The 26,100-nt window shown below is 35.2% G+C and overlaps 1 protein-coding gene across 1 annotated transcript; it reads left to right on the top strand.

Annotated features, from left to right (window-relative positions):
• The first annotated feature begins 1,142 nt into the window (after positions 1-1,142).
• On the top strand, positions 1,143-15,053 carry LOC140148101 (membrane progestin receptor beta-like). The gene is made up of 2 exons (XM_072169957.1): positions 1,143-1,317; positions 13,045-15,053. The coding sequence occupies exon 2, from the start codon at positions 13,315-13,317 to the stop codon at positions 14,332-14,334; it is 1,020 nt and encodes a 339-aa protein (XP_072026058.1). The 5' UTR covers positions 1,143-1,317; positions 13,045-13,314; the 3' UTR covers positions 14,335-15,053.
• The last annotated feature ends 11,047 nt before the right edge of the window (positions 15,054-26,100 follow it).

The raw sequence follows: 26,100 nt of genomic DNA, 5'->3' as shown, positions 1-26,100 counted from the left end.
AGTGAGTCTGAGACTGAGGCGCTAGCCTTTATATAAATCATGGCGAAGTAAAAAAGGCAGCAAAAGCAAAGCAAAGCAAAGCAAAGCAAAGCAAAACTGGTTTTGTCATTGTCAATCATACCATGGCAATGCATGGACGTACTAAATAAGACTTATTTTACGTGTCCATGATCATGATGATGATGATCATACTGACATTCACAATCAATTCATCATTCATGTTTATAATCAATTCATGAATTGACTATTTGCTGGCATGCATGCCCTTTATTCACCTTTGTCAGTTTTTGGAGTTAATTTATTTTATGAGTCAAGAATGGTCTAAAACTTACCTTCAAAACAGATCAATTCAATCGGTTCTCATTATCCTTGAAATAGGAATAAAATAGTGGATTCCAAAAACTGTTCCCTCTTGATGTCTAAATACCAAAACACAGGAAGTACTGCACTCTCAACCAAGAAAGACGAATTCTCTCTGTGTATGAGGGTCTGCCAGGGTTGCCAAAAATATTCAGCCCAAATCGCAATTCAAATAATCAAAAAGTAGCCCAATATTTTTCTTAAACGTAGGTCTCAATTGAAAAGGAAATGAGCCAAAGCCGCGAAAAAATCTTCAAACGTTGCCCAATTGGGCCTCCTAATCGTTAATTTGGCAACCCTGGTATCTGCGCCCTTGTATTTACTTGTTTCTAAATTCTCAATAATATTTCCCTATATTAAAGAAAAATATATATTTACTCAAAATATTTAAACAAAAATGCCATGTTAGTAAAGAATTAAAGCAAACATACTGTGTGTAGAAGTTTTTAATACTTATTTATGCACATAAAGGCTATTTAACTTCATCAACATTGAACTAAACCATTAAAATCACGATAATTAATTGATATCCTCATACCTAAAGAATAAAGTCATCTATCAAAGACTCATTTTTCATTGATGTTTTGATGTTCCCCTTTTGAATAATCATCAAACCAATGTAACCTTGTTAACTATGATCGGATCGTTTTTATACTTATTATTTATGCATTTCAAAAATATAAATGCAAAAATATAAATAGATAAAATACTTTTAATATTGGCAGATTGGGATGACTTTTGTAACTGAGATGATGTTATTATGTCAAAGGGCAAAGGTTGAATTCCGCTTTCGCCGGAGCTCCGGCCCAAAATCTGGAGGTGTTGGTAACGGTATCGATTTTTTAGTTGCCCAGCCCATGTCAATACAGAGGAAAGGTTGGGAAATGGAGCAGCAGTTCTTATTTATATGTAGCACGCTTTAACAGGTTACCAGATCAAGTTATATGCTATAAAAAGGTAATTCAAGTTGTAATGTAAGTTTGCTATTTAGAGATGGCAATGGGCGTAGCCGACAGAGAGTGACCGAGCGAGGGCATATTCGGCATGACATACCCACTGCACATATTAAAAATAAAATGTTCATCAGTGCAGTGCAGTGATACGTGACATTCATGTATTGTTAACACTTTTTTTTATCCATTGTATCCAAGTGCAGTGACCATGTCATGTTCCATGGTTTAGTTCAAGTTCTTTACGGTTAAACACCCCAGGTGTGGAAAAAAATGAAGAATTTGGTGTGTGTGTCTGTGACTGTGTGTGAATTTTTCAATTTTTTTGTTCACAAATCACATCTTTTCACTAGTTTTGAAGATCAAGTTCAAAGTTGTAGTCTAGATCCATAAAACCTAGGCCATACGATAGGTTACTTACAAGTCAGCGGCAGCGCCTTTACCGGCGTTTCCGCTGAGCTAAGGTAACATAGAACTGTACCATGAAAATCTATTGTCTATTGATCAGATTTTAAATTTAAATTAATGTAGGCCTATATGTTTTAATGAAATTGTGCAATCACCAATCCACAATTGCACATACATGACACGCAAGTTATGCATGTTGGGGGATTGTTGCGTGGTAGAAAATTGGCCTGGAACATCTCAATCTCAAGTCAAATACATAATTTCATCAGTTTACCACATGTACCGGTAATAATAGGTATTTCAGGCCAAAATAAAGTGACAATGCTGGTGGAAAATAACTACCACCACTGCAAAGAACACACTTTCCGAAACTCAAAACTGTTTAAATTTTTCAAATCGGCCAAGTAATTTTGATGTAGCGGTTGATTTTGTGACGCAAATGTAGGCAAAAATGGGGAACAATTTTGAAAATAATTTCTTTTTATTTTCTTTATTTTCTAATGGCACCATCAAACTGATTGAAAATTCAAAGGTTTATTTTTTCTAATTTTAACAAATTATCATGCCATAGTATTATTATATCATCATGTTCAATCTTTTCCAATAAAATTTTTAAGTGTTTTAATTAGCTAATTTGCATAATTATTACTGTAAATTTGATGAGAATTCGTCATTTAGATATTTCTTATCATTTCTACCATTTTCATTCAAAATTCAAACTGGATTTAGACAGAAAACAAAATTAAAAGCATGTAATTACATGCTCTGATAAATTTACAATCTAATAATTAACAAAAATATGCATTTGTTAAGAAAATAAATCACAAATTTATTCATGTTTGAGAATTGGGTGCATGAACATACCTAAAATTGGCAACACCGGTCATGCTTTGAGCCCAAAGTACACCGCAAAAAACAAGTTTCTTTCAATTGGAGAGCTATCCTCTGATGAATTTTCTTCAATTTTTGGTATTTAAATAATAAACTATACTATTTTAATAAACAATGATATTTATTTATACTGCAAAGTTTTCATTTATAAAATTCAGGTGCAAATTTGGAACCTGTACTATCTTTGGATCCCAATATCCGATTTACAAATATCAAATATCTCAATAAAGCTTGTTATTCCCTCTCTCATAAAATCAATGACTAAAAGTAACATTTTACCCCAGAGCTGACCTGTTTAGCTAAATAATGAATGCAGTACTGGTTTTATGGCAACACTGAGCTACACAGCTCAGTGCTGTGGGATTTAGGGTCTTAACTGTAGGGGAGATTGGGGTTAGTTGAAACATTTTTCACAAAATCGTCTTTTTAACGCAAACCGATTACTTTCAAGAAACACTAACCATATCAGTATAAACATATATATATACATACATGCTACAAATACAGCCTTAAACTTTATTGGACCTGCTTATGATTATTCATATAATCCAATTTAAAAATTTGAAAAAAAGTGTTTCAACTAACCCCACCCCTGGGGTAAGTTGAAACATAGGGTGGGGTTAGTTGAAACACGGCTTGTAAAAATTTCAAAATAATTATTATTGTGTTGTTAGGATTATACTTCCCTTGAAGGCACCCTTTAACATACAATCAGTGTGAAAAATGAATAAATAAATATGTGGAGTGCGGGTCAATACTTTGGACACAAGGTGACGAGTGTCACCATGGACCAAAATATGAGAAGCCTAAAATATTATAAAATGTACTTTCTGTGTGCACTTTTTGCTTGTATTATTGCTTTTTAACCATATTAAATCAATATTGAAGAAATGGTAAACATGTTACAAATTTTAAAAAGTCAAATTTTAACCATATTTTTCTATGCGATTTTCACGTGTCAACTAACCCCACCTCAAAAGTTTCAACTAACCCCGATGCCTATTTTAATACATTTCAAAGTTCATTACACAAAATAAGAAATACAATAAAACTTTTATTTAACATTATTCTGGGACTTACTACTAGTGCTTATGATACTCAAAAAATAATCCCCTGAATCTTCAAACAACATGGAGATAACGCATCTTTTCTGAGGGGTATAAAAATTAGTCAGTAAGTAAAAAAACAGATATTCCTTTCCCAAGCCAACACTGGTGGGGCATCAGTGCTGTTGCTAATTTGGTGGATGACCCTTACTAATACCTATTACTAGGTGCCAGTATTTTACCAAATTATTTTTTTGTGTCCGAAAAAATACAATGTTTCAACTTACCCTGCTGCTCCAACTAACCCCAATCTCCCCTATGGTCAATGGAGTATCACTTTCCCCCCAAGGTCACTTTATGACTGAACTGCCTAGTAATAGGCCTAAATGTTGGCAATGTATTTTTGGGTTTTGAAAATGAACTTGGAATTTGGATTCATGAACTTTCCCACCGTGGAAAAATTTAGATAAAAATTTTATATCTATTTATTTTAACAGTTTGTATGTGTCCACGGATTTTAATAGGCAAAAAAAGTGAAAGTTTTTTTTTTTTTTTTTTTTTTTATAAATTTTATTAACTTTTCTTTTGAAAAACTGAAGATATTTAATGAAATGTTGGAAAATACAATTTCCTGCATGTTTCCTCCTGTCTGGTGTCTTACCTGGCTGACCGTTCCGATATGATTTTGTATTTAATCATCCTCAGTGTCTACACAACTTACAAAAAACAATGTAAACATTGTTGAACTTAATGCAGTACGTACGGTATTTAAGGGGGTACTACACCCCTGCCCAATTTTGTGCCTATTTTTACATTTTTATCAAAATTATAGCGCATTGGTGTCAAGTAAGAAATGTATATTATAGGGGCAGGGACTACAACTACGGCACTGGAAATTTTATTTCAACACAGACGACAGAACGTGGAGTTACAGTCAAAAATGAGGGAAAACAAATATTTGATCAATAAATCAATAACTACTTGCCTTGAGTTGCTGAATTTCCAGTGCAGTAGTTGTAGTCCTTGCCCCTATAATATATCTTACTTGTTACCAATGGGCTATAATTTTGAGAAAATGCAAAAATAGGCACAAATTCATGCATTTTGATATCATAAAATTGAATATGACAGGAAATCAAATTATCAATTTTCATATTAAAAACACAAAATATCATGCAATTTTTTTTTAGGTCAACCATGAATGATCCTAGCATTTAGGTCTAGGTCCAGGGACACTGCAAAACAAAACAAACAAAAAATTACCCGAAAATCACACCCTTAATCTATAGACAAGTAAACAATTTATTTTTTTGGCCGTAGGAAATACAACTTTATGTTCTGGAGATTGTTACTATTGTAGTCCACCGTTGTACATCTAATAAGCCCATCACCCTCATTCGGCAGAGATAATCCTGGCAAAAAAAGTTGCCACACCAAAGCATTCATTGGCCAACATTCCTTCCCCGCTCCCCTATTGCAGTGTTGATTTGGACAACATTGTCTTCATTTCTACATTACAGTCTCCCAGGGGCGTCTATTCTTCCAGAAAATCTAAATTATTCCCTCACCTTACCGCGGTGTCCCATGGGGCATTACAAATGCTTATTATTATTATTATTATTATTATTATTCCCCATCTGAATCCCAAAATGGACCCCAAAGGAACATTTTATGCTCGTTGTTACCCATGTACCTCCCGGGTGCCACTCATATACCATTGCATGTTGTCATCACTGACCAGACACTTTTATTTTTCACCCAAAACACTGACATGCCCAAGGGCTGAAAGGTAACCCTTACCACTGACCTGCGAAAAAAAAAGGATACCCAAATCACTGACCACAGCCATGGTGCAAACAAAGGTACCCATATCACTGACCTTACATGTCCCAATGACCCTTTTCACTGACGAAGGTAGAAAGCAATATTTACCTAGTGTATTTCCAATCCCTTTACATACAATTTCTGTTATAAAATGAAATAGCCTGGAATATCATCCTTAACACAAAATTGTGGTCATACACAACAAACAAGCTGCAATCATTTCATTGGTATCCAATTAGTACAAGTACATCCTGGGAAGATCATACACCAACAGGTTATTTGTAGTGGAAAAGTTTTATTTCCTATTCTTGGCAATAAATACATGAACCATATTAAATTCACAATACTTTTGCATGATGTATAATCCATCTTGGTCATTTGTGGTGTATGATCCCTTGGGATGATCACAGTTTTCAATGACTAAAGTACACACAGAAATTGTATATCAATATTTGTAAAATGTACATACAAATACACACTCACCAGGTCTATTACAATTGGTCATGTGTGTGCCGAATTTTGCACCCTCTGGACTGGTGTGTTTTTGAATGGTACACAACCCGCGGCACACAATCGGAAGTAGAAACCCGGGAGTAGAAAGCAAGAAACATCAGCAAAAGCGATGAAAAACGTGATTGCATTTTCTTAATAAGAGTTCAGTGCTGAATCCCGGGCCGAATCCATGATCCGCGCTAAGCTCTGAAATCTGAAATATAAAGCACTTTTTTTCCCCGTTTAACTTCTGTTTTTCGCGTGTGACAAACAGCGATGGCAAATGTCACTTCACGATTTCCAAAAGGCATGGTTCCTGTCATATCTGGTTCAGCAGTCAAACGTATGTCGTAATCCGTTCCGATTACACAGTATCTGTACCTTGTACAAAATTCGTATTCTCTACGCCCGTCTCTACGCAGCCCGCTCGGCAGCATGCACAAACATCACCGAGTTTTAATCATGGTACAAGACCGGGCACAAGACTAATATATTACACTTACAGACCCGGAAGTAAGAAGTTGTTTACAATCAGGAACGAAAACAGCGGCTGACGTCCAATGCTGGACTTTGATTTTTCATGAACCCAAAACGCCGACATATCTATTGTAAAAAGGTACCCTTTTTCCAGAAAACACCAAAATTGAGACCCTTTTTCGCGTCCCGCGCTGGACGTGGCCTATGCTTAAAAAGATACCCTTTTACCGCGAAATTTTGGTCGGTGATGACTTCATTGACGGTTCAACTGGCACCCCCGGGATGTACCTACATGTACCTTTTCTTGTTCCTTCCCGTCATTTTCACGGTAAAGGGTGTAACTTTGGATTTTTAACATTTTGATCCGTAGTGTTCTAATAAAGCCACAGAATTCCATGATTTTTGGCCACATAAGTCATCTAGTTAGCAGCTACAATGTACCTTGGGTAGCATTAATCATCTTTGGGAGTTACTGCGTTCAGTTTTAGCAGGCTTAAATGTACTTAATATTGCCATTTTGAAAAACTATAAAAAACAGGGTTCTTCAGCTAGTTCATGGATAATTTTTCTTATCCTGAAAGTATGGTCATATGTTCAGTAAACACTGCCACATTAGATTTAATTGTGAACAGCCCTGTATTTTTGAGAACCGGACTTCGATATTTGTCGTTTCGGAGGCTTCATTTTCCGTTAATAATTGTTAACAAACTTTGTGGGTATAGCTTTGGTTCATAATTCTTGGTTATTTCTTCACTTCTTCTTGATTCATAACAGTTGATATCTTAACTTGAAATGGGTAACAAAAATTAGTCGATTTGCAAGCTTTTAAAAATTTTATAAAATCTTGACTTCAAAGAGCCGATTTTCCGTTAACTTTTTTGAAGCCTCCGAAACAAACTGTTCAGCAAGCTTGGGCAAATATAAATAAAAGAGCTCATCCAATCTATTTATCAAAATGTAGCAAAGTAGATCCTCAAGTGACTTGTTTTTAAAGCGTGGAGATATATATCATTGTTTGAAAATGGGACCCAATACAAACTTTCCGTTAACAATTGAAGCCTCCGAAACAAATGAAGCCTCCGAAACAATAATAAGATTAATTATTATCTATACATATCTAAATTGGTGTTTCATACTGATATCTGCATTGTAATCGTTACTTGATATGTGCAGAATGTCATAAATTAAAAAAAATGTTGGTATTATGGTTAATGTTTGAAAAATATACTGATAGAATTATACCCAAAAAGCCTGTTTCGGAGGCTTCACATGAAAAAAACACCATACTTAACAAATGGGTGAAAAAGTTAACATGCTATAAATCTACAATATCTGCCGCATAGAATCATTGATTCAATACACACAAGAAAATAACAGCTTAGATGATCCCAACAGTGTTGTTTTCAAAAAAACCACTTCTGCAGTGTTTAGCCATTGTTAACATGAAGCCTCCGAAACAAAAAAAATGACTTGCTGTGATAATTCAATTTTTGTCACAACTGAAATTCAATACTTAGAAGCAAAGCATGAAAATTGGTAATTGCGATATTTTTTACCTATTTTTTCATGTCAACTTGCAGTAGTTAGCCAAATATTTTACTTTTATGATCACCTGTGTTGTTAACTGAAGCCTCCGAAACACAATATCGCTTGAATTGCCAATTCTAAAAAATAACTCCAATTTCTGTGAAACTTGGCTGGGAGGTTCCTTTTATCAAGTAGTATTTGTACATGAAGTTAGACATTCAAATTATTTTAGGAACCCAATTAAAACTTAAAAAATATGTTGAAGGTTGGGAAATTTCCATTGTAAATGACACTTTATGTTAAAAAATTTCAAAACTGCAATTACAAACATAGCAAAACATGGTATAAAATGTAACTTATATCTGTTGACTTACTTTGGAATGGGATTTCACATGTATTCCAGCTTTCATGTCATAATTTTCTAAGCTTATGTAAAATACATTTTTCTTAGATTTTAACCAAAATGTTATGGAAATGTCAATTTTTTATTAGAAATCAAAAGGTTTAAGCCTTGAAACATTATTTTACTGGAATTTAAGTTGCTCCTATGCATGATTTCAGTAAACAGAAACATATTTAAGTGGTTTGAAATTTTGACCCTAAAAATCAAAAGTTACACCCTTTACTGTGAAAATGACCATATAGTATTTGACCGACCCAGGAACTTTTTGTGCGACTGTTTGGCTTTGAGTTAATTGTTATATATTCTATCTTCCCTACAAACATCAAATTCTTCCTTAGATGGTACATTGTACAGTCTGGACACTGAACCATTGCATCAAATGACTAATGGTAAAAAGGAAGACAGACTCAGACTGTCAAACACATCTAGGTTCTCTATTATTTTCAGCTTTTTTTCTTTTTGTACCCGGTACTTCACTTACTCTATATCTATAGGAAGTATAGGATCTTCCCAAATTACAGCTTTTTGCTAGCTGTTTTCAGCTCTTTTATATGTGGCGACTCACCCCTGATTTATAAAGCAATACAGTAGCAGAGTCTGGAGATTGTCACTGAACTACTGCATCTAGGGAAGGATAATCAAGGATTTGGATCTGAAGTGGAGGTTTAATACATGTAGGGAAGACAAACTTATATTCAGCTAATTGGAAGTTCTGTCTCCCTTTAGAATCCCAAATGCTTCTCTATAGACCAACTCCCTTAACGCGGCTGTGTACTCTAGACAAGGAAAGAAAATCCAGATTTGTTAACTCCAAATGCACTATTTTATGGATTTTATTTCACTATTTCACCGCTTCCGCAATTTAAAAGGAAAGAAAATCTTTGTTGTACCATCGGGGTATACGCGCGCCACAACGCATCGCGTTTTGTAGACGCGCAATTTGTTAACACACAAATACGCTACGCATACGCAACGCTTATCTGCATGCGCGGCGCATCTTATGGAAGCACCACAGAAGCACTGATTTCATAAAAACCTTGCGGTCAAATGGCTCCGTTTTAGCTGATAAAATGCGAATTTTTTTTTTTTCTTTCCCCCGATTTAAACACCAAGATATGAATAGATTTCGCTCAAACTTCTCAAGGCGCTGTGGATTTACCCGATGTTTACGTAATGTAAGGTAGAAAGTCGAGAACTGCCGCATTCTCCTGTGAGCTTCGATCAAAGTGCAAAATGTGACCTCTTTAAACTTCAACGGCCTTTATTTCAATGTTCATTTTCTCGGTAAAATGACGATTTAGGTACACGATAACTCAATAAATACAGCATCTATATAGGTAAGCAATTATGCTCATCATAAAAAGCATGATTGACTTAAGAAACGGTTTTCTCATTTTTTTTATATTATGGTCTATTTCCGATTTTAGGCATCATTTTGTGCAAATAGGCGTTTGTGAATTTTAAAAAGTTCATTTTGATGCCTTATATGGTCAATATCTAAAAAAATAAGGCCAATATCAAAAAACTAAAAAAAAACGTTTTTGGAATGATGTCTGAAGATTAAGACAAAACAACAATTTTTGGAAAGAGTGTTTTTTTGTTATGATGTACCGAACAAAAATTGCCAAATACTCACTTTTTTGTGATTTTCTTCATAATTGTTGTTTTTACACCAAATCTGTATTTCTATTAAGATTCATTGATGTGTTGCCTTTATAAAAATGTATACTTTTATATGTCTTGCGTGAATAATTACAAAGTTATGGCACTTTTACTACATGCATGTCTGAGAGTACACAGCTGCCTTAATCTTTTGTGTGCATTACATGTAAATAGTATTCCCAGGCAGGGAAGAATTACCGAACCAACTCTTCCCTGTTTTATGCTAAAACATTATTTCCCTCAAAATCATTATTTTTGGGATGGGAATGGGTAAAAGCCAAGGGAAGGGACTGCTGTACCCATTATCCCTAAATGACACTTGATGAATTCATCTACCCTGCATGGCAGTCACTGCCAGCCAGTGTCCTGACCATCTATTTCATCCAAAAAAATGTCCATAAAACATAATAATACATGCTTCAGTTATAGACTTTTCCCCCAAATGACCCCTTTTAATTTTGAGCCAAGGCTAAGGTAAAGCAAAGAAAATTGGAATTTACTACCAGTGCCAATTAATGTTACCAATGCATGTCACTCCGTTGGTTGTGCTATGGCACGATCCTTTGATACATGTATGTGTATCCCCCGCACAACATATACATATAATACTGTGACCCTGTGTTATGAATATCGTGTACTGTACATGTTCGAGTCCCAGGGTTGGACTTTTGACCGGTCAAAACCTGTTTTGCCCACAAAGCGGTTAAAACCAGGTTTAAACTGGTCAAAACCGGACAAAAGTGGTCAAATCTGGTCAAAACCCGATTTGTATTCTACATTGTAGAGTTAAAAGAAGTTGTCAATGTATCATACTTATGTATCATTTATATATAATACATATTACTCGGATAATAATAGAATAATATGATTTATTTATCAATTACTTTTAAAATAAATCATTAATTAAGAAAATATATAGATTTACGCACCCACCTGGCTAGGGTACGGTTTTTGCCGGCAAAAACTCATAGTCAGTCAAATATTAAAAAGTAATACAGAAAGCTCATAAACAAACAGTAACACACAACTTTCAATGAATCATTCAGCATATTTTTTGTCTCATTTAGTCCTTAAAAATAAAATAAAAAAGTTTTGAATTTGACAAGCCGCATTTCAGAAAAATGCACTAGTGAGCAATGAAAACCCATGCCTTTTATAATTTCTTATGTTACTTGTAAAATTTTACAAAATCTGGCCTTTATACACTCTTGAAAGAAAGTATTTTTTAACTTATAATTTGTTTTGAGATGAAAAAAGTGATCTATTTATAAAAACTGTTTTTGCCAAGTGGTTAAAACCATACTTAAAACCATGGTATTTTCCACCTGTGGCAAAAACCTGTGAACCCTGGTACTATTACCGTCTACATGTACATGTATATCATTCATGTTACTCAAATTATTCAAGTTACCTACAAAAAGTAATGTTACGGCCTACAGTGATATCAATTTGTTTGTTGCACTTACAAGTATGATGGCAACATTTTTGAGAATTTGTATTAAATTAAATGTCAAGTGAGGTAAATTTTCAAACTTTTTCCTTCATTTTAAGATTTTGTAGCATAAAAATGGTTTTGACCAGTTTTGACCACTTTTTAGCGGTCAAAACTAGGCGGTTTTCAGTTTTATTTTAAAAGATAAAAAAGGTTGCAGATCAATCTGTCAACAACTTATGTCCTCAAAGATACCAAGAGCAAAACGAAAATGGGAAGTAAAATTAAATAGTAGCTTTTCAGATGATGAATGGAAGATATACTCTTTGTTGCCATTTAAATGTACAATGGATACAAAATTACGGTGGTTTCAGTACAGAATTTTAAATGGAATTCTTACCACAAATAGGCCTACATTTATGTTTAAAATTGGCAAAAGAAATGATAATATTTGTACTTTTTGCAACGAGGAACCCGAAACGATAATTCATCTTTTATCAGATTGTAAAAAGGTTAAACCCATTTGGTCTCAGCTCGAAACCTGGTGTTTACAAAAACTCGGTATACCTATCACATTCAACCGAAATCATATTCTTTTCGGGACAGATTTAGGAAAACTAAATAGTGCTATCAATTTAATTCTCATTTTAACTAAGTTTTATATATACAGAAAAAGATGCCAAAATTCAACCCATTCTTTTAAAAGATTCAAAATACCGAGTTTATCAAAATAAATGGCAGGTTTGGAAGGGACTTTTCAACTAAACATTTTGTTCTTATTGTAAAAGCTAGACAATTCAAATGCTATATAAATATGTATGTGGGGGTGTGTGTGTGCTGGTACTGTTTATGTATTGTTTAATATTTAAAAAAATACCTGGTGTATAAAAATCAAATTTCTGTATTTATCTGAGTAAACTATGATTGTAAAATGTACACTGGAAAAAAAGAAATTACCGTACTGACGCGAGTATAGTCCCACCCCGTTTTGGGTGAACATTTTTCAAAATTGGGGGTGGGACTACACTGATTTCAAAAAATTTTTTTTTTTTTTTTAAGGGTTTTTTTTTTCGGTTTTGTAGTGTCCCTGGACCTAGACCTAAATGCTAGGATCATTCATGGTCGACCTAAAAAAAAATAAAAAAAAAAAAAAAAATTCAAGATGTTTTGTATTTTTAAATTTGTATTCATGTCATACTCTATTAATGATTTCAAAATGCATTGAAAAATTTTTCGAAAGTTTGGGGGTGGGACTTTACTCGAAGGTGGGACTATACTCGCGTCAGTACGGTAATAAAAAAAACAAAAAACTAGGCGGTTAACCACAGGGTTTAAACCGGGGGTGGTTTTAACCGGCCAACCCTGTGTTCGACTAATGTTTCCATCGTAATTAGCTATCTCAACTCCCATATTCTGGAGGAACCCTGAAATAAATGGGAGTTTTTCATTGCTATAGGGAACCACGCCCTTCAGTATTTGAATTGAATATATATATATATATATATATATGTGATAGTTTGATACATTTTTTAATTTGTTTCTCTTTTTCTTTCTTTAATTCTTTTCACACAGAATTTTTAACAGACTGCTGATCTTGGACAAGTGCAATATATTTGTTGTCACTACTTCTGCAATTATAACAATCAAGTTGATATCATTCCAAGTAGACCTACCAACTCCTTTTATACCAGGGTATATTCTCCCATATGTGTGTGAGTGTGGACCAGAACACTGAATGTAGAGCTTCTCGACCAAGTCGATGCGACACCATTTCAAAATATTTTCATTAGTACCCCGCCAGATTCATGCTAGCTTGTATCTGCGATATATGAAGCTGACGCCATGTTGATCCAAGCACCTGATATCCTCGCTGGCTTTCAGACATCCAAAGCCAACCTCCCACCTACACGGCACGTTCAGGAAGTACCAGTCCTCTTCCGTGAGCCCCATGTGCAATCAGGATACCGCGAACCCTACCACCCCTTTACGTACTACCTCAAGAGTTTCTTTCAGATCCATAATGAAAGTCTCAACGTGTGGACGCATGCTATCGCCTTCTTCTGCATCATGTACACCAGCGCTTCACTGTGTCTTACTATGGATGTGCTTAACGACCGCTACGCCCAGGTATTTCTCGTATTCTGCGCTTGCAACTGCTGCTACTTGTTTCTCAGCATGGTCGCTCACCTCTTTCAGTCGCACAGTGAGCTGACGCACTACACGTCCTTCTTCATGGACTATGTAGGGGTCAGTATGTGTGGTGTTGGAAGCGGGTTGGCACACTTTCACATCGTTGCGCATCCATCATTCTTCCACTTCTATGGAAATTACTACATGCCAATCAACTGGATATTTTCGCTGCTGACTTGTCTCTGCTGTGGGTACGCCAAGTACAAGTACAAGCGTCCTTATCCGTATGCGCGAAAACTCTGGCAGATGGGTTCGGTCGGAATGGGATACATCCACATTACCTTGCCTATTGCGCATCGTCTTCTAATGGACTTTTCATCAATATGGGACGATAACAGCCTTCGACATCATTCCATTCAACTTATTTTCTTCCTCTGCGGTGCCTTCTTCTTCGCTGCTCCTTTTCCTCAAAAATTCTTCCCGGGCAGATGCGACATTGTCGGACACGGTCATCAACTATTCCACGTCTTCATGGGGCTAATGACCTACATCCAGACCAAAGGAGTGTATCTAGATTTAATTTCACGTCGCGACATTTACTCCGAACTCTATACCCCATCACTGTGTCTTATTTATGGTTATTTCTTCGGTCAGCTGATTGCAGGATTTTTCATAGTGCTTTTGCTAAGAGAGGGTGTGAAGGCTAAAATTAAAATGGAGAAACGGTCGTGATGTAAACGTTGCTGGGCGATGTTCATTGCATCCCCTTGTAGGGTAGAACAGAACATAGAAACCATGATTGGGATTGTACTTAATTGCAATATGTTTATATATAAAGTAGATCATGGATTTTAAAAGGTGAAACAGATTGTTTTATGTTTGATATGTAAATATTAGATAGAATTGCACTTATAGATGCTAGACATTTCTATCCACTACTCATGGATTGGTTTGTCTTAAAATGTGCTGCTCTCCCTCAATTGTCTCTACGCATTTTTGATTTTCTGTCATCATCTGTCTGTCCCTCTGTCTTTCTCTCTCACACTCTTTGTCTGCCATTGTCTCTCAGGCTCTTTTATCTATATCTCATGCATGCTCATCTCATTTTCATTCTCATTACTCTCACTCCGTCTCACATGCTCACTCACTTTCACCCTTGGGTTTCCATTCTTTAGCTCAGTTCCTTCATATCTTAGGCAGACTTCTCGAGAGTTCTCATTCACCCAAATAAGCAGAGTTATAACGAGTCGCCAAAAATTCAGGTTGAGTCAAGTCATTTAGACTCATTCTAGGCTAGCTTCAGTCATGTCAAGCCACTAAATTGGAGTCGGAGTCACCGAATATCACTTGAGTTAGTCACCTCATTTCACCTTGAGTCACAAGTCACTCATGACTCGTTACAACTCTGCAAATAAGTGAATAAAGTACCCTGTCAGGACTGGAAAAATGACGATTTAAACATGAATATATCTGTGGGTACCTTATATCTGTAGATATCAATAAATCCAAATTGACACTACACTTGTTTTTAAGAAACATTACATACACATACAGGGTGTATTTCGTAGTATTTGTACTGTGCAAAAGATATTGTCTTTATATATTTGTTGTGCAAATATGTGCTAAATTATTATATGTATGTTATTGTGTACACTATTACAGAAGCTTTCAGCTGTGTGTGTATTGCAGTGCTGCAAGCGCATGTTATTCTCAAAAGACAAATGCATTTATACATTAATTGTAAATGGGATAATGTGTCCTTGCAGATTTTCACCAAATAACAAAGTCATATTTGTGATGTGAAGTTGGAATATATACATTTCTAAATCAAAGTAAGATGATGTGAATTGTGAAGCTTGTGCAATTAAACCATTTATCTTCTTATCTCATGCATTGTAGACATTTGTAAAGTAAATTTCCTAATTGTTCAGAGTTCAATGTGTCAAGGGTGAATGCAGAAGTGATGAACAGTCATACTATATTTTTCACCCTGATGTGGCAGTGACTTCAACGCGTTGAGGCAGCTGATTCACTCGTATATCGATGCGGTGTATTTAGGCGTGTGCATGCATATGTCAGCACTTTGAGCTAACGCTAGCGATTTGAAGCTGTGCCCAATGAAATGTGTACAAGTCACTGCCCCCTCATGGTGAAAAATGACGTACCAGATAGCATCATGCATTTCTGCACTTGCTACAACGTAGGAGAAACTTCTATGACATGATTCTTGGTAGCTCACTGGCTGATCAACAATTATGACAACAAATAGTTGACCGGACGTTGGTCACCATACTCAGAATTCTCAACAATTGGGGAAATTTACTTTGAGAACACATATGAAGCAAAAATATGAGCACGTAATGATTTGTTGAAAGTTCATCTTTTATAATCTTTGCTGTGGACGAATATTGAGACACTTCATTTGACCTTAAAATACCAAATACTTCAAAGTGACAACATCTTAATTTCATATCCAAAGATTATATTGTCGTCTTATATACTTTGCCAAATTTGTTTGAAGTAAACCTATGCATTTTTGTTTTATACATTTAGGAGATATATGCTTTAAGTTCAAATTTCATGGGGTTTGCATCAACACAATGTTGCATTTTTGAAGGGCTATGTGTACATGAAGTATATGTAAAAAACTTGGGAAATGTAATATTTTCGACTTTGGCCTGGGACTCTAAGATAATTTACTACTGTAATCTGATATTCAGAATCCCTCAGTCAATTAATACCCAGTGGCCCAGCCTGATATTGAACCAATCTAACATATAAAATACATCAGAGCTGAGTACTCTTACACCGTACACTCAGACCAAAGCTACAAGCTGGGGCTACAATTGTAAAACAGTTGGTTCAACATCCACAATTTGCATTGTGACCATTGAAATGCACAATGATGTGGTTAAACTACTGGGTTAAACTAATGGGAAACAATATTGCAAAATCTACATTCCATCTTGTTATCATATGAAAGTTCAAAGTTCTGAGTTCCTGTTAATACCAGAAATGTAAACTTAATTGTGAAGAAATCATTATGTACACAATGATTGCATTATTAAATACTGACCCACTTTTTACATAGAGTGTAGATAGCATAGCTCAGGTACATAAATAATTGACAAAATGTTGTTTGTTTATATACTTTGGTTCATACCAACTTCGGTAGTGACGTCAATGCATTTTTCGCGGGTTGTGCCATAAGCGTGCCGACAAATCACCCTTGTACACGTGCGTGACACTCTGCGTGCGATTCAATACTGCCGCCAGCGACATATTGTACTAACGTCACTACCGAATTTGAGGTGAACCAAAGTATACTTATTGCCTTTCTCATGACAACTGAACGGAATCGGGGTGGATTTCTTTTACATTTTAAAACCACATATTGCAGCTAAATGTATGCATCACATCTCATAAACATCATGGGTGTGACTGTCTGATTTAAATTGACTAAGGACTGGAGATTTACAATTCATAATGCATCAAAGTATAGGTGACTTCTAACAACAGAAACCCTTGATGAGTGTATTGTACTTCCGGCAACTGGTTTACATTTGATCATGTGCTTTCACTTGCGTACCATATATTGGAAATTCTTGAAATCCACCCCTGATTATTCATTTGCCATTGCAGACTTTTAAACCAAAAGCAGACACAATCTGTATATTGTTTTTATATAATTTTGTTTGAGTTTTTTTGAGTTATTCAAGATTTCACTTTTGTTAGAGCCTTGTAATTAAGTCACATATTAAGGGTTTTGTTGTCCATATATATATAAAGCTGATAAATTTGTCACATATATTTTCATTTAAATGTATTTATTTTTTAAATGTGATTGTCTACATTGTACATCACTCTTGTTTGGTAGAAGACTGTTTGGTATTGCATGCTTTGCACATTGGCCCCTCATCATTATGGTTACATTTAACACACTGCTATAGGTATTTAAAGTAATTCTTGGCCCAGGTGGAATGTACCTTTTGCATCCAATCACCGTACGTACTAAACATCTTCTGGACCGCGTTATACGTGCTTGTGTATCACTGAGTTGCTTACAAGCGTGCCGACTGCCTATTATTCCACCTTGGCCACAAATTATTTTAAATACCTGTCTTCTAGATGTGGTCTTGAAATCAGGCTAGCAGCAGTTTTAAACTGATTTTCCATGTACTGTTGCTCCTTATTGTACATGTAGGTGCACCTTCAAAACACTGTCACATTATGTGTACAACTGTACATGTATGTAACTTCATAATATTTTATAAAATAATAAACTAAGAGTAAGAATAAACTTCAAATCTGCCTTTTTCTAAGTGTAAGTAATCTAATTATAACTATGATGGAAAGTGTTCAATAAAATATTGATCTATGCGGTATTCATATCCTAATTCAAATATATTTTTTGTGCGCACAGATAAATAATCCAACATGTTTAAAATCAATGGGTAACAGTGCTGTAGTTCACTCCTTGCACAGTTATCAAGTTTCAGGGTAGCCCCTCATATTGAATGTTAAATGAACCAGTCATGTAACATGGCGTAAAGAAGGGTGACAAACCCGAGGCTGTGTTCACATACCAGCAGAGTAGCCATGTATATTTAGAAGTGATTGGGCCAGACTCCACCATGTAATTTTGCTGCTGTGGGATCGCTACACGTACCTCAAGTCGGTTTCCTTCCCGGCATTGAATAAAGCCGGTACCCATTTGTACAACTGGTTGGGTAATAGAGGTGAAGAGCTTCACATGTTGATGGCACAGGGATTTGAACCAACAACACGGAGCTACCTTGCGATTATGAGTCAAATTCTTAGACCGCTGCCGTGCCTCAACATTGTGTAAAGTTACATAATTCTGAGCTCCTTTTCTGTTGCAAATTTGAGGCTGTACCCAATATATGGCAGAACTGAGCAAGGGGTGAATTAAACGTAAATTGCAAATTTATGTGAAATACTGGAGTACATAATTACAGCAGAACAAAAACCTTGTTCTTTTGGAAACAAGGTAACTTAAAAAACTCCCAAGGGTGAAAATAAATGGACTACAGGCCTTGTTTCACACCTGTTACTTGCCTACTGCAGCCCATTGTGAATAAAAATCACCAGGCTACACTTTTTTGTCCTGAAACATATAGCGTGTCACCATAGAGTCTACATACCTAGAAAATACAAAATGGTTAATCAAAATGAGGTCCTCTACAATTTGAGGTCAGAATTTGAGCTAGCCTATATTCTTGTTGAATGGAGGCTATTGGACTAGACCTTTGGATATTAGACCATATGTTGGCTTTTAAAATACTCACTGTTATTAAAACAAAAGTGAACCCTGTTTTGTAAAAATGAGTCCTGGTTGTCACTAAGGACTCATTTTTTTCCAAAACTGAATCGTGGTAAAAAAGCTCTTATTTTCACTTATTGAGATTATAAAAAGCTATGCATTGTGTATAAAGAATAAAGTGATTTTAATTAGCCTACACAAAGTCTGTCACCAAAGTCAGTTGAGTATTAATCTATATAATGTGATGGTGTTACCTTTAACCCCCTTGGCACTACCTGCCGATCTAATATTGCCTCTGATTGGTCAATTACATGATATCTTCATTTTAGTCACCAATCAGAATGGAGTTTTGCAGATAATTCATCTCAATTTTTTTGCGTGGTGAAATTATTGTAACAATGTTGCTGATTGGTCCAATTGATAATGAGAACTTCTTTTTGACCAATAGGCAGGTAGTACTCATGGGGTTAAAACAAGATCATGTAGAGCAATTAAAATGTTAAAGCAACATTGTGGGATTTCAAAGCGCCGTATTGGGTTGAACAGTTGTAAATGTGTCATTGTATTTGTGCAGTAAATCAAAACTATGAATCCATTTTAATGATCATGTTTTAAAATCATTGTACACGAAAAACTACACAATGTATAAAATAAATATCAAAACACTTCCATATTACATTGTATATAAAAATTTATTATAAGTCAAATTACAACCACATTTTTATAAGGACATTAATCGTAACGTAGTAAAGCAGGTACATGTATGTCAGCAATCAGCTCAAGTCACTGTCAAACTCTAATACCAATGATACTTGTAATTTATGTTGTCTTTTAAAAAAGCATGAAAGATTCAATTTGGGCTATTATTACAGTTGAAATCCATACACCCTTTTGGAAGATGTGACCTTTTAATCTTTCACACAGGGAGTTGTGATTTTCAAATAAGGTTTACCTGAATGGATTCATATGAATCTACTTGAAATCTACACATATCCTGTGTCGGAGATTAAGGTAATGTCTTCCATAGGGGGTGTATGGATTCCAATCTTGCCTTTTGTTGATTTTCTGATGGATAATCAGGCTGCAGCACTGTATTTCTATGTTTAGAACTAAAAGGACATTTGAAAGGTTGCATTAGACAATGATTCAACAGAGGGCTGTAAAATTATCTCTACAAGCAGATTTTTGTGTAGGGGTCCATATTACCCCAGGGGCCATATTACCCCAAGTGACCCTACATTGTATGCAGTGTCAATTTCAAATTGATTAGATCAATCACTAGAAATGGGAATATAATGTACTTCTCATATCAAGACCTATCAGAACTGATGTATTTACTGGCATTAGGCCTCATTTTATGAAATGGAAAAGACAACTTGTAACCACAGTTGATTGTCACTTAATTATGTTTCCTAAGATGTGTCATTTATGTATGTTTAGTTTTGTAAAGTGGACCCCTGGTGAGCAAAACAATTATTTTAAACAAATAGCAACTGATATTTTGTAAATGTACAGACATGTATATGTAATTGTGTACAGAGCTGAGTTGCATTGCTGTGTATTGTTTTGATGTAAACATTTATACTATGTACATATAAACAATGCCACCTTGCTTGAAGCAACAACTATATGGCATTGAATACTAAGTGCTAATAGTAACTTATTCAAAATGTATGTATACACACACACCAATATTATTACAAATATACAATAAAACTTTGGTATGTAAGATCCATTATCCTTGCAGTCTGAGAGCTGAAAGGAGAGATAGTAATTATGCTAGTATAATGCTGATGTGGAAACGATTGGAAAGGTATGTGTTGAGTGCATACTCCCTTATGCAAGCCCTAGCCTGCATGCACAATATTTCTTATAGGAAAATTAACTACAGTATATCAGCATTGTTCAATGTGCATTCATTATATGGTACTCTACTTGAATTTTATAGTCTTGCCAAGATTTAGACCAGCACAAGTTTGACATTATAGGGACCATTGAAATAAATGTTGACTATGTTTCATATAAACAGATGTGTGTGAGTGTGTTAGGCCATCTTGATTTAATAGTTGTCTCAAAGCCCCCATGCGTGCACGCAAAAGTAAAATCGCACACTTTTTGCACGTTATTCCCGCTGGACTGAGTAAGTTCCATTTTTTCCACTGTTTTTTTTTTCTTCAAAAATCCACCACAAAAATTTTACTTCTGAGTTCTGACATCATCAGATGTCAAAATAGCCTGTCATAAATATCAATAAAATTCTTCATCTTGAATACAGTGAAACTATACATGTGTATTCCCTGATGAATTCTTGTAAAAAAGCCCATCCCACATTTTGATTAAAAAAAACAAATTAAAAAAAAACCTAAAAATAATGCATTCTGCAACTTGGGAAAGGCTTTGAGACAAACTATTAAATTAAGATAGTCTTATATAATGTGTACTATGTAATAATAAATTACACATGGGTGTGAAATTATACATATTACAAAATGTAGATAACTGTGTGCATAAAAAACCTAAATACATATGTAATAAGGTACAGATAATCTGCTGGCTTTATGCAGAACTATTTTTGTTATGTTTTGATTTGTCTTAAATGTGAAGAATGACAGATGGGTTTTACATGTAAGTATGTAAGTTTGGACTCAAATGACAGATTATAAAGATATGATTCAATCAATCAAATAAAGTGAGTATGATGTGGAGGACTGGAGGACATTTTATTCAACATCTTGAAGAAGAATGTAGGTTTGGAAGTAATCTATTGTATATGGACACTGTTCATATTTTGAAAACTACTGATTCAGTTTTCTGCAATATATAGATGAGTTGACCTCGGATGTTTATCAACAAAGGCAAGGGACTGGTATATCGATATGCTTGAGAAAACTGCATACATGCAACCACTATACTGTTCAATATCCTTATTGTGATGTGGCGGGAGGTTTAAAAGCATAGGCCCAATGAACAAAATATGATGCACGCACATAATGTCAGGCAAAATACAATGGAAATTGTGATGACGTCACAAGTCAACTCATCTATATAGTATTTGCAATGTGTAATTGATCTCCAAAAATATCAACATTTAAAATAAGGTCCACATTGAGCTCATTTTTCCTGGATTGCATCATGTGTATTAATATCTTGATACCATCTATACAGACGATATAGTAATATGTAGGAACTCCAATTTCATTAGATATGAAAAGTGATATTTTCAGTTTTTAATGAAATGTGTCAAAGACCTGTGCAGCAGGTGGCCTTATGATTCAATGTCTCTGAAAGATTTGGTTTGTTAGTGATAGGAATTGTTGTTGTGCACATTATCCTTTAGGCAGGAAAAACCTATGATGTAATTGTGGCCCTTGAACATGTGTAAAACAAAACTGTCAAGAGGCTACATAGTAGGTTTTGCTTTAAATATGTTTAGGGGCCAGTACTAGGGACACATGGGAGATATTTCCTGCCTAACAGCGAATACAAATCATTTCCACAGTTTTGATCAAGTTTGCTGAAGAATGGAATACATGACCTTAATGATCTTTCGCACAAGGGGTGTAGACTTCAAGTGGAGTCACCCAGTCAGGTAACTCAATTTGAAATACATACATTGTACTGTGAATGATTAAGGTCAAGTTTTCAGTGGGGGTGTATGTATTTCAGCCCAATATAAGAGCATTGTAAGTGATGAAATACAAAGACGCCTACAATGTTTTTGCATTGTGTTGATGAATTGTTGCCTTGATGGGTCTGCGTCATCATATATAATGAATAAAGAAACCCATACACAATTTCTACACAACGAAATCAATTACAAGGGTAATGATGATAGGCCATATGTATTAAGCTGTACAGACTATGATGTATTATTAAGAAGGCCAAATATAACAGGATTATTATATATACCTGAGTAGGTTCATTATACTTCCAATAAGCAGCTGTAGTAACTTGAGTGTTGCATTAATCGGCATCAAGTAGTTAGGCCTCACTTTACCTTATTGATGTGCAAGATATCAATATGCCGTCGTTGTGTGACGTCAAAATTGATCGTTGCCCGGTCAACTGATTCACAACACTGATCACAACATAATGGGTTGCTAACAGGTGTGCAAACCAAGCGTGAACCAGTATTTATGTGTGATGTATTCACTACGACGGCAGATGAGGCGATGCAGTGTGCACAATGTTGCATATGAATTTAAATTTGAGGGTTTCTTTTTCTTGACATGTTGGAAACCTCAAATGAGTAAGCGATGGAGTATGATATGTCCATGAAAGTGTAGACACTACCTGTTGGCAAGATTTTGCCTTAGTCATAACTATTTTTCATATACATGTATAACTATGCCTAAATTTGTAGCAGCTTTTTGTTATACGTTCATCAAATAGTTAATCATACCTATATTTTTGCTATATTATGACAAATAGTGCAAATTTAATTTTTAAGCTAAATAACTTGGTTGTACATGTATGACTGAATCTGTTCGTATTTAGTGCAATGTTGGTAATACAGAAATTACGACTTGTAAAATGACAAATTTTCACATGAATAATCAGTAGCTTTCCATTCTAAACTCTTGTTAGGACAAAAGTAAATATACTGAGGAGGTAGTAAAGAAGCCTCTGTCTGAAATAGCTGTCATTTACACATTATTTGACCATTTCTGCATTCTATATTGCACACATTTATACACCTGGCAGCTATTGCAGATATGGTCTTCTGACACTAACCCGTCAATAGTTTCATGCAAAGTGATACCAGATTTGTCAAAAATCAGGTTATTTTTTTTTTCTAAATGGGCTATTCCGTTTAAAATCCACACTACCCCTAAGGAAGATTTGGCTTAAGTCTTTGACAGAGGGAGTATGAGTTTCAAATACAATAGACAGTTGGGTAGCTTCCATTTGAAATACTCACTCCATATGTGGCAGATATAGGTAAAGCCATAGTACAGAGGGAGTGTGGATTTCAAAATGATTAATCCTGACAAATTACATTTGAAAAACATAATCCCACTGTGAAAGATATTTCCAATATCTTCCACAGGGGTAGTGTGGATTTTAAGTGGAACAGCCCAAAAGCAGCTGATGAAGGAAAGATACTCTTACATATGCATGTATGGGCTTTCATATATATATTGTATTATACCAGAAAGGTGTCATAGAATATTTGTGATGCGATCTGCTCCATGGGAGGCCAAAGGAGGCATTTTTGAAAATTGAGTTACTATAATTATTACCTTACACAAACATTAGGCTATCGTATACTGTAAACACCAAAGGTCTAGCATTGTGGTTCTAAAGTTCTGACATTATGCGATGTGTATTTTCGTATGTGTTTTAGTGTATTTTTACTCCATATTTTTGCCTTGATCTCAGTTTCAAATTTGCTGCCTTTGGCCCCCATGGACCAGATGGTGTCACATTTGAACTTTAGTTCTTGCAGTTCTTTTGGGGCAATAAGCTTTTATTAAAATTAATTTTTATATGAGAACCCCTCTCCAAGTATAATCTCACATACTGGTTTAAAACAAACCTGCCATCATAATCCATGACAAAACGTTGAGGTGACGCTGTTATTATCAATCAATTGATATGCATATAATAGTTATTCACAATAGCAGTAGAACTTGTAATTAGAAAAAAAATGTTGATCTACGCATCTTTGATCACTCTCTGGCAGTAGTAAAAAAAAGCAGGTTGTGAATAATAGATTTTTTGGTTGGATTGGTTTTTATATAGTAAGTGTATCTTTATGAGTCAATGAGGTGGATGTCGACAAATGTAATATTTGCTGCAGAGGACGATAATGAGAAAAAAATAAAAATAAGGGTAAAAATTAAAATTTTCAACAAATGGGCTTCCGGTATTACAAAGACTTGTGTGTCCATTTCTAACTCCAATCAAGCCACAGACCAGTAATACTCACACCTAGCCTTGCATCAGGCCTAAGTTGCTTGTGCCAACACAGAATAGGACATACGGCCAAAATGGAGATGATGCTGTCTTGTATGGACTTGGTTTAGCATCAAACAAATGAGCACACACCCCTGCTGGTAAGCTCCTCCAAATGAGGACTGAAATTGTGTAACCACCAACAGAGGACACCAAGTTTCAGCAGTGAATCGCCTTACCGTGGGCATACTGTGACATGGTACTATCCAATCGGGGACATACCCTATACCTACAAGAGAGGTCGCGATATGATTGTGCTCTAAATAGCCTTTTTACGTTATTTTCATCATACTGCACCCCCTAGGAACCGTGGACGTCCACGGTTGGAAGTGCGTCCTCGGTTGAAGGTGTGTAAACTTAAGATTGGACTTGTTTGAAGGCGCTTACAGGTTCAATCATAAAACATTAATTTCAAATCAACTTAAAGTATGTAGTTCAGGGATGATATAGTGTTTGAATTAGATGTGAAAATGAATATTATTACTATACCAGCTTATGTTAGGTTTATGCAGAATGACAAGCTGGTGTATGTTTACAGGTATGCAAAGCTATTAAGTGGGTTTGGCTTGCAAAGCGATTTTTATGAAATTAATTTAAACCTTAACATAAAAGGAACTTAAGCCAATGGTTGCTTGGCCATAACTCAAATAAAAGTACTGAATTTGTGGAAACCTGCAGAAGCATAATTTTTATTGTGCATATTTGAATTGCTTTTGTAACAATAGCATCAGTTTAACTCTAAAATAGTCACTTGAATTTTAAAAAGAAAGGGGAAAATAAGATGCTTTTTAAATTTTAGATAAGTACAAAACACTTCTATGCAGGAATGCATCAGATCTCAGCTGTGGCGTTGCCGGGGGATGGCCCCAGTCAGAACTCTTTCCCCCTGTTACCCCCAGTAAAAACCAGGGGTGTGAAATCTCCTCGTTTAAGCTGAATTCCTCATTTTTGGAAATTTCTTTGAGGCAAAATTTTAGCTTTTTCTTACATTTTCAGCCCATTTTGAGCATATTTCAGTACTTTTCCTCTTTTTTCAATAGAGGTCACTCACACCCCTGAAAAACCTGAAATTACGAAAATTTCCACTTTTTATGGCAATTATGCATAAAATTTGTTGATTCCCCCTGAAATTCACTTTGCCCCCATCCCCCCAAAAAAAAAAAAAAAATCCTGCCACTGGATCTCACTTGTGAGAATTCAACTTTTGCTGATTCAAAAGTACTGATGTTGTTGAATCATCAGAAACTCAAAATACA

The sequence above is a fragment of the Amphiura filiformis genome, chromosome 3 (genome assembly GCF_039555335.1).
Source record: "Amphiura filiformis chromosome 3, Afil_fr2py, whole genome shotgun sequence".
Classification (NCBI taxonomy): Eukaryota; Metazoa; Echinodermata; class Ophiuroidea; order Amphilepidida; family Amphiuridae; genus Amphiura; species Amphiura filiformis.
This window is presented reverse-complemented; position numbering and strand designations above follow the sequence as displayed.

Excerpts from the sequence above, each read along its gene's own strand:
- LOC140148101 (XM_072169957.1), top strand. The coding sequence starts at position 13,315 with ATGTTGATCCAAGCACCTGATATCCTCGCTGGCTTTCAGACATCCAAA.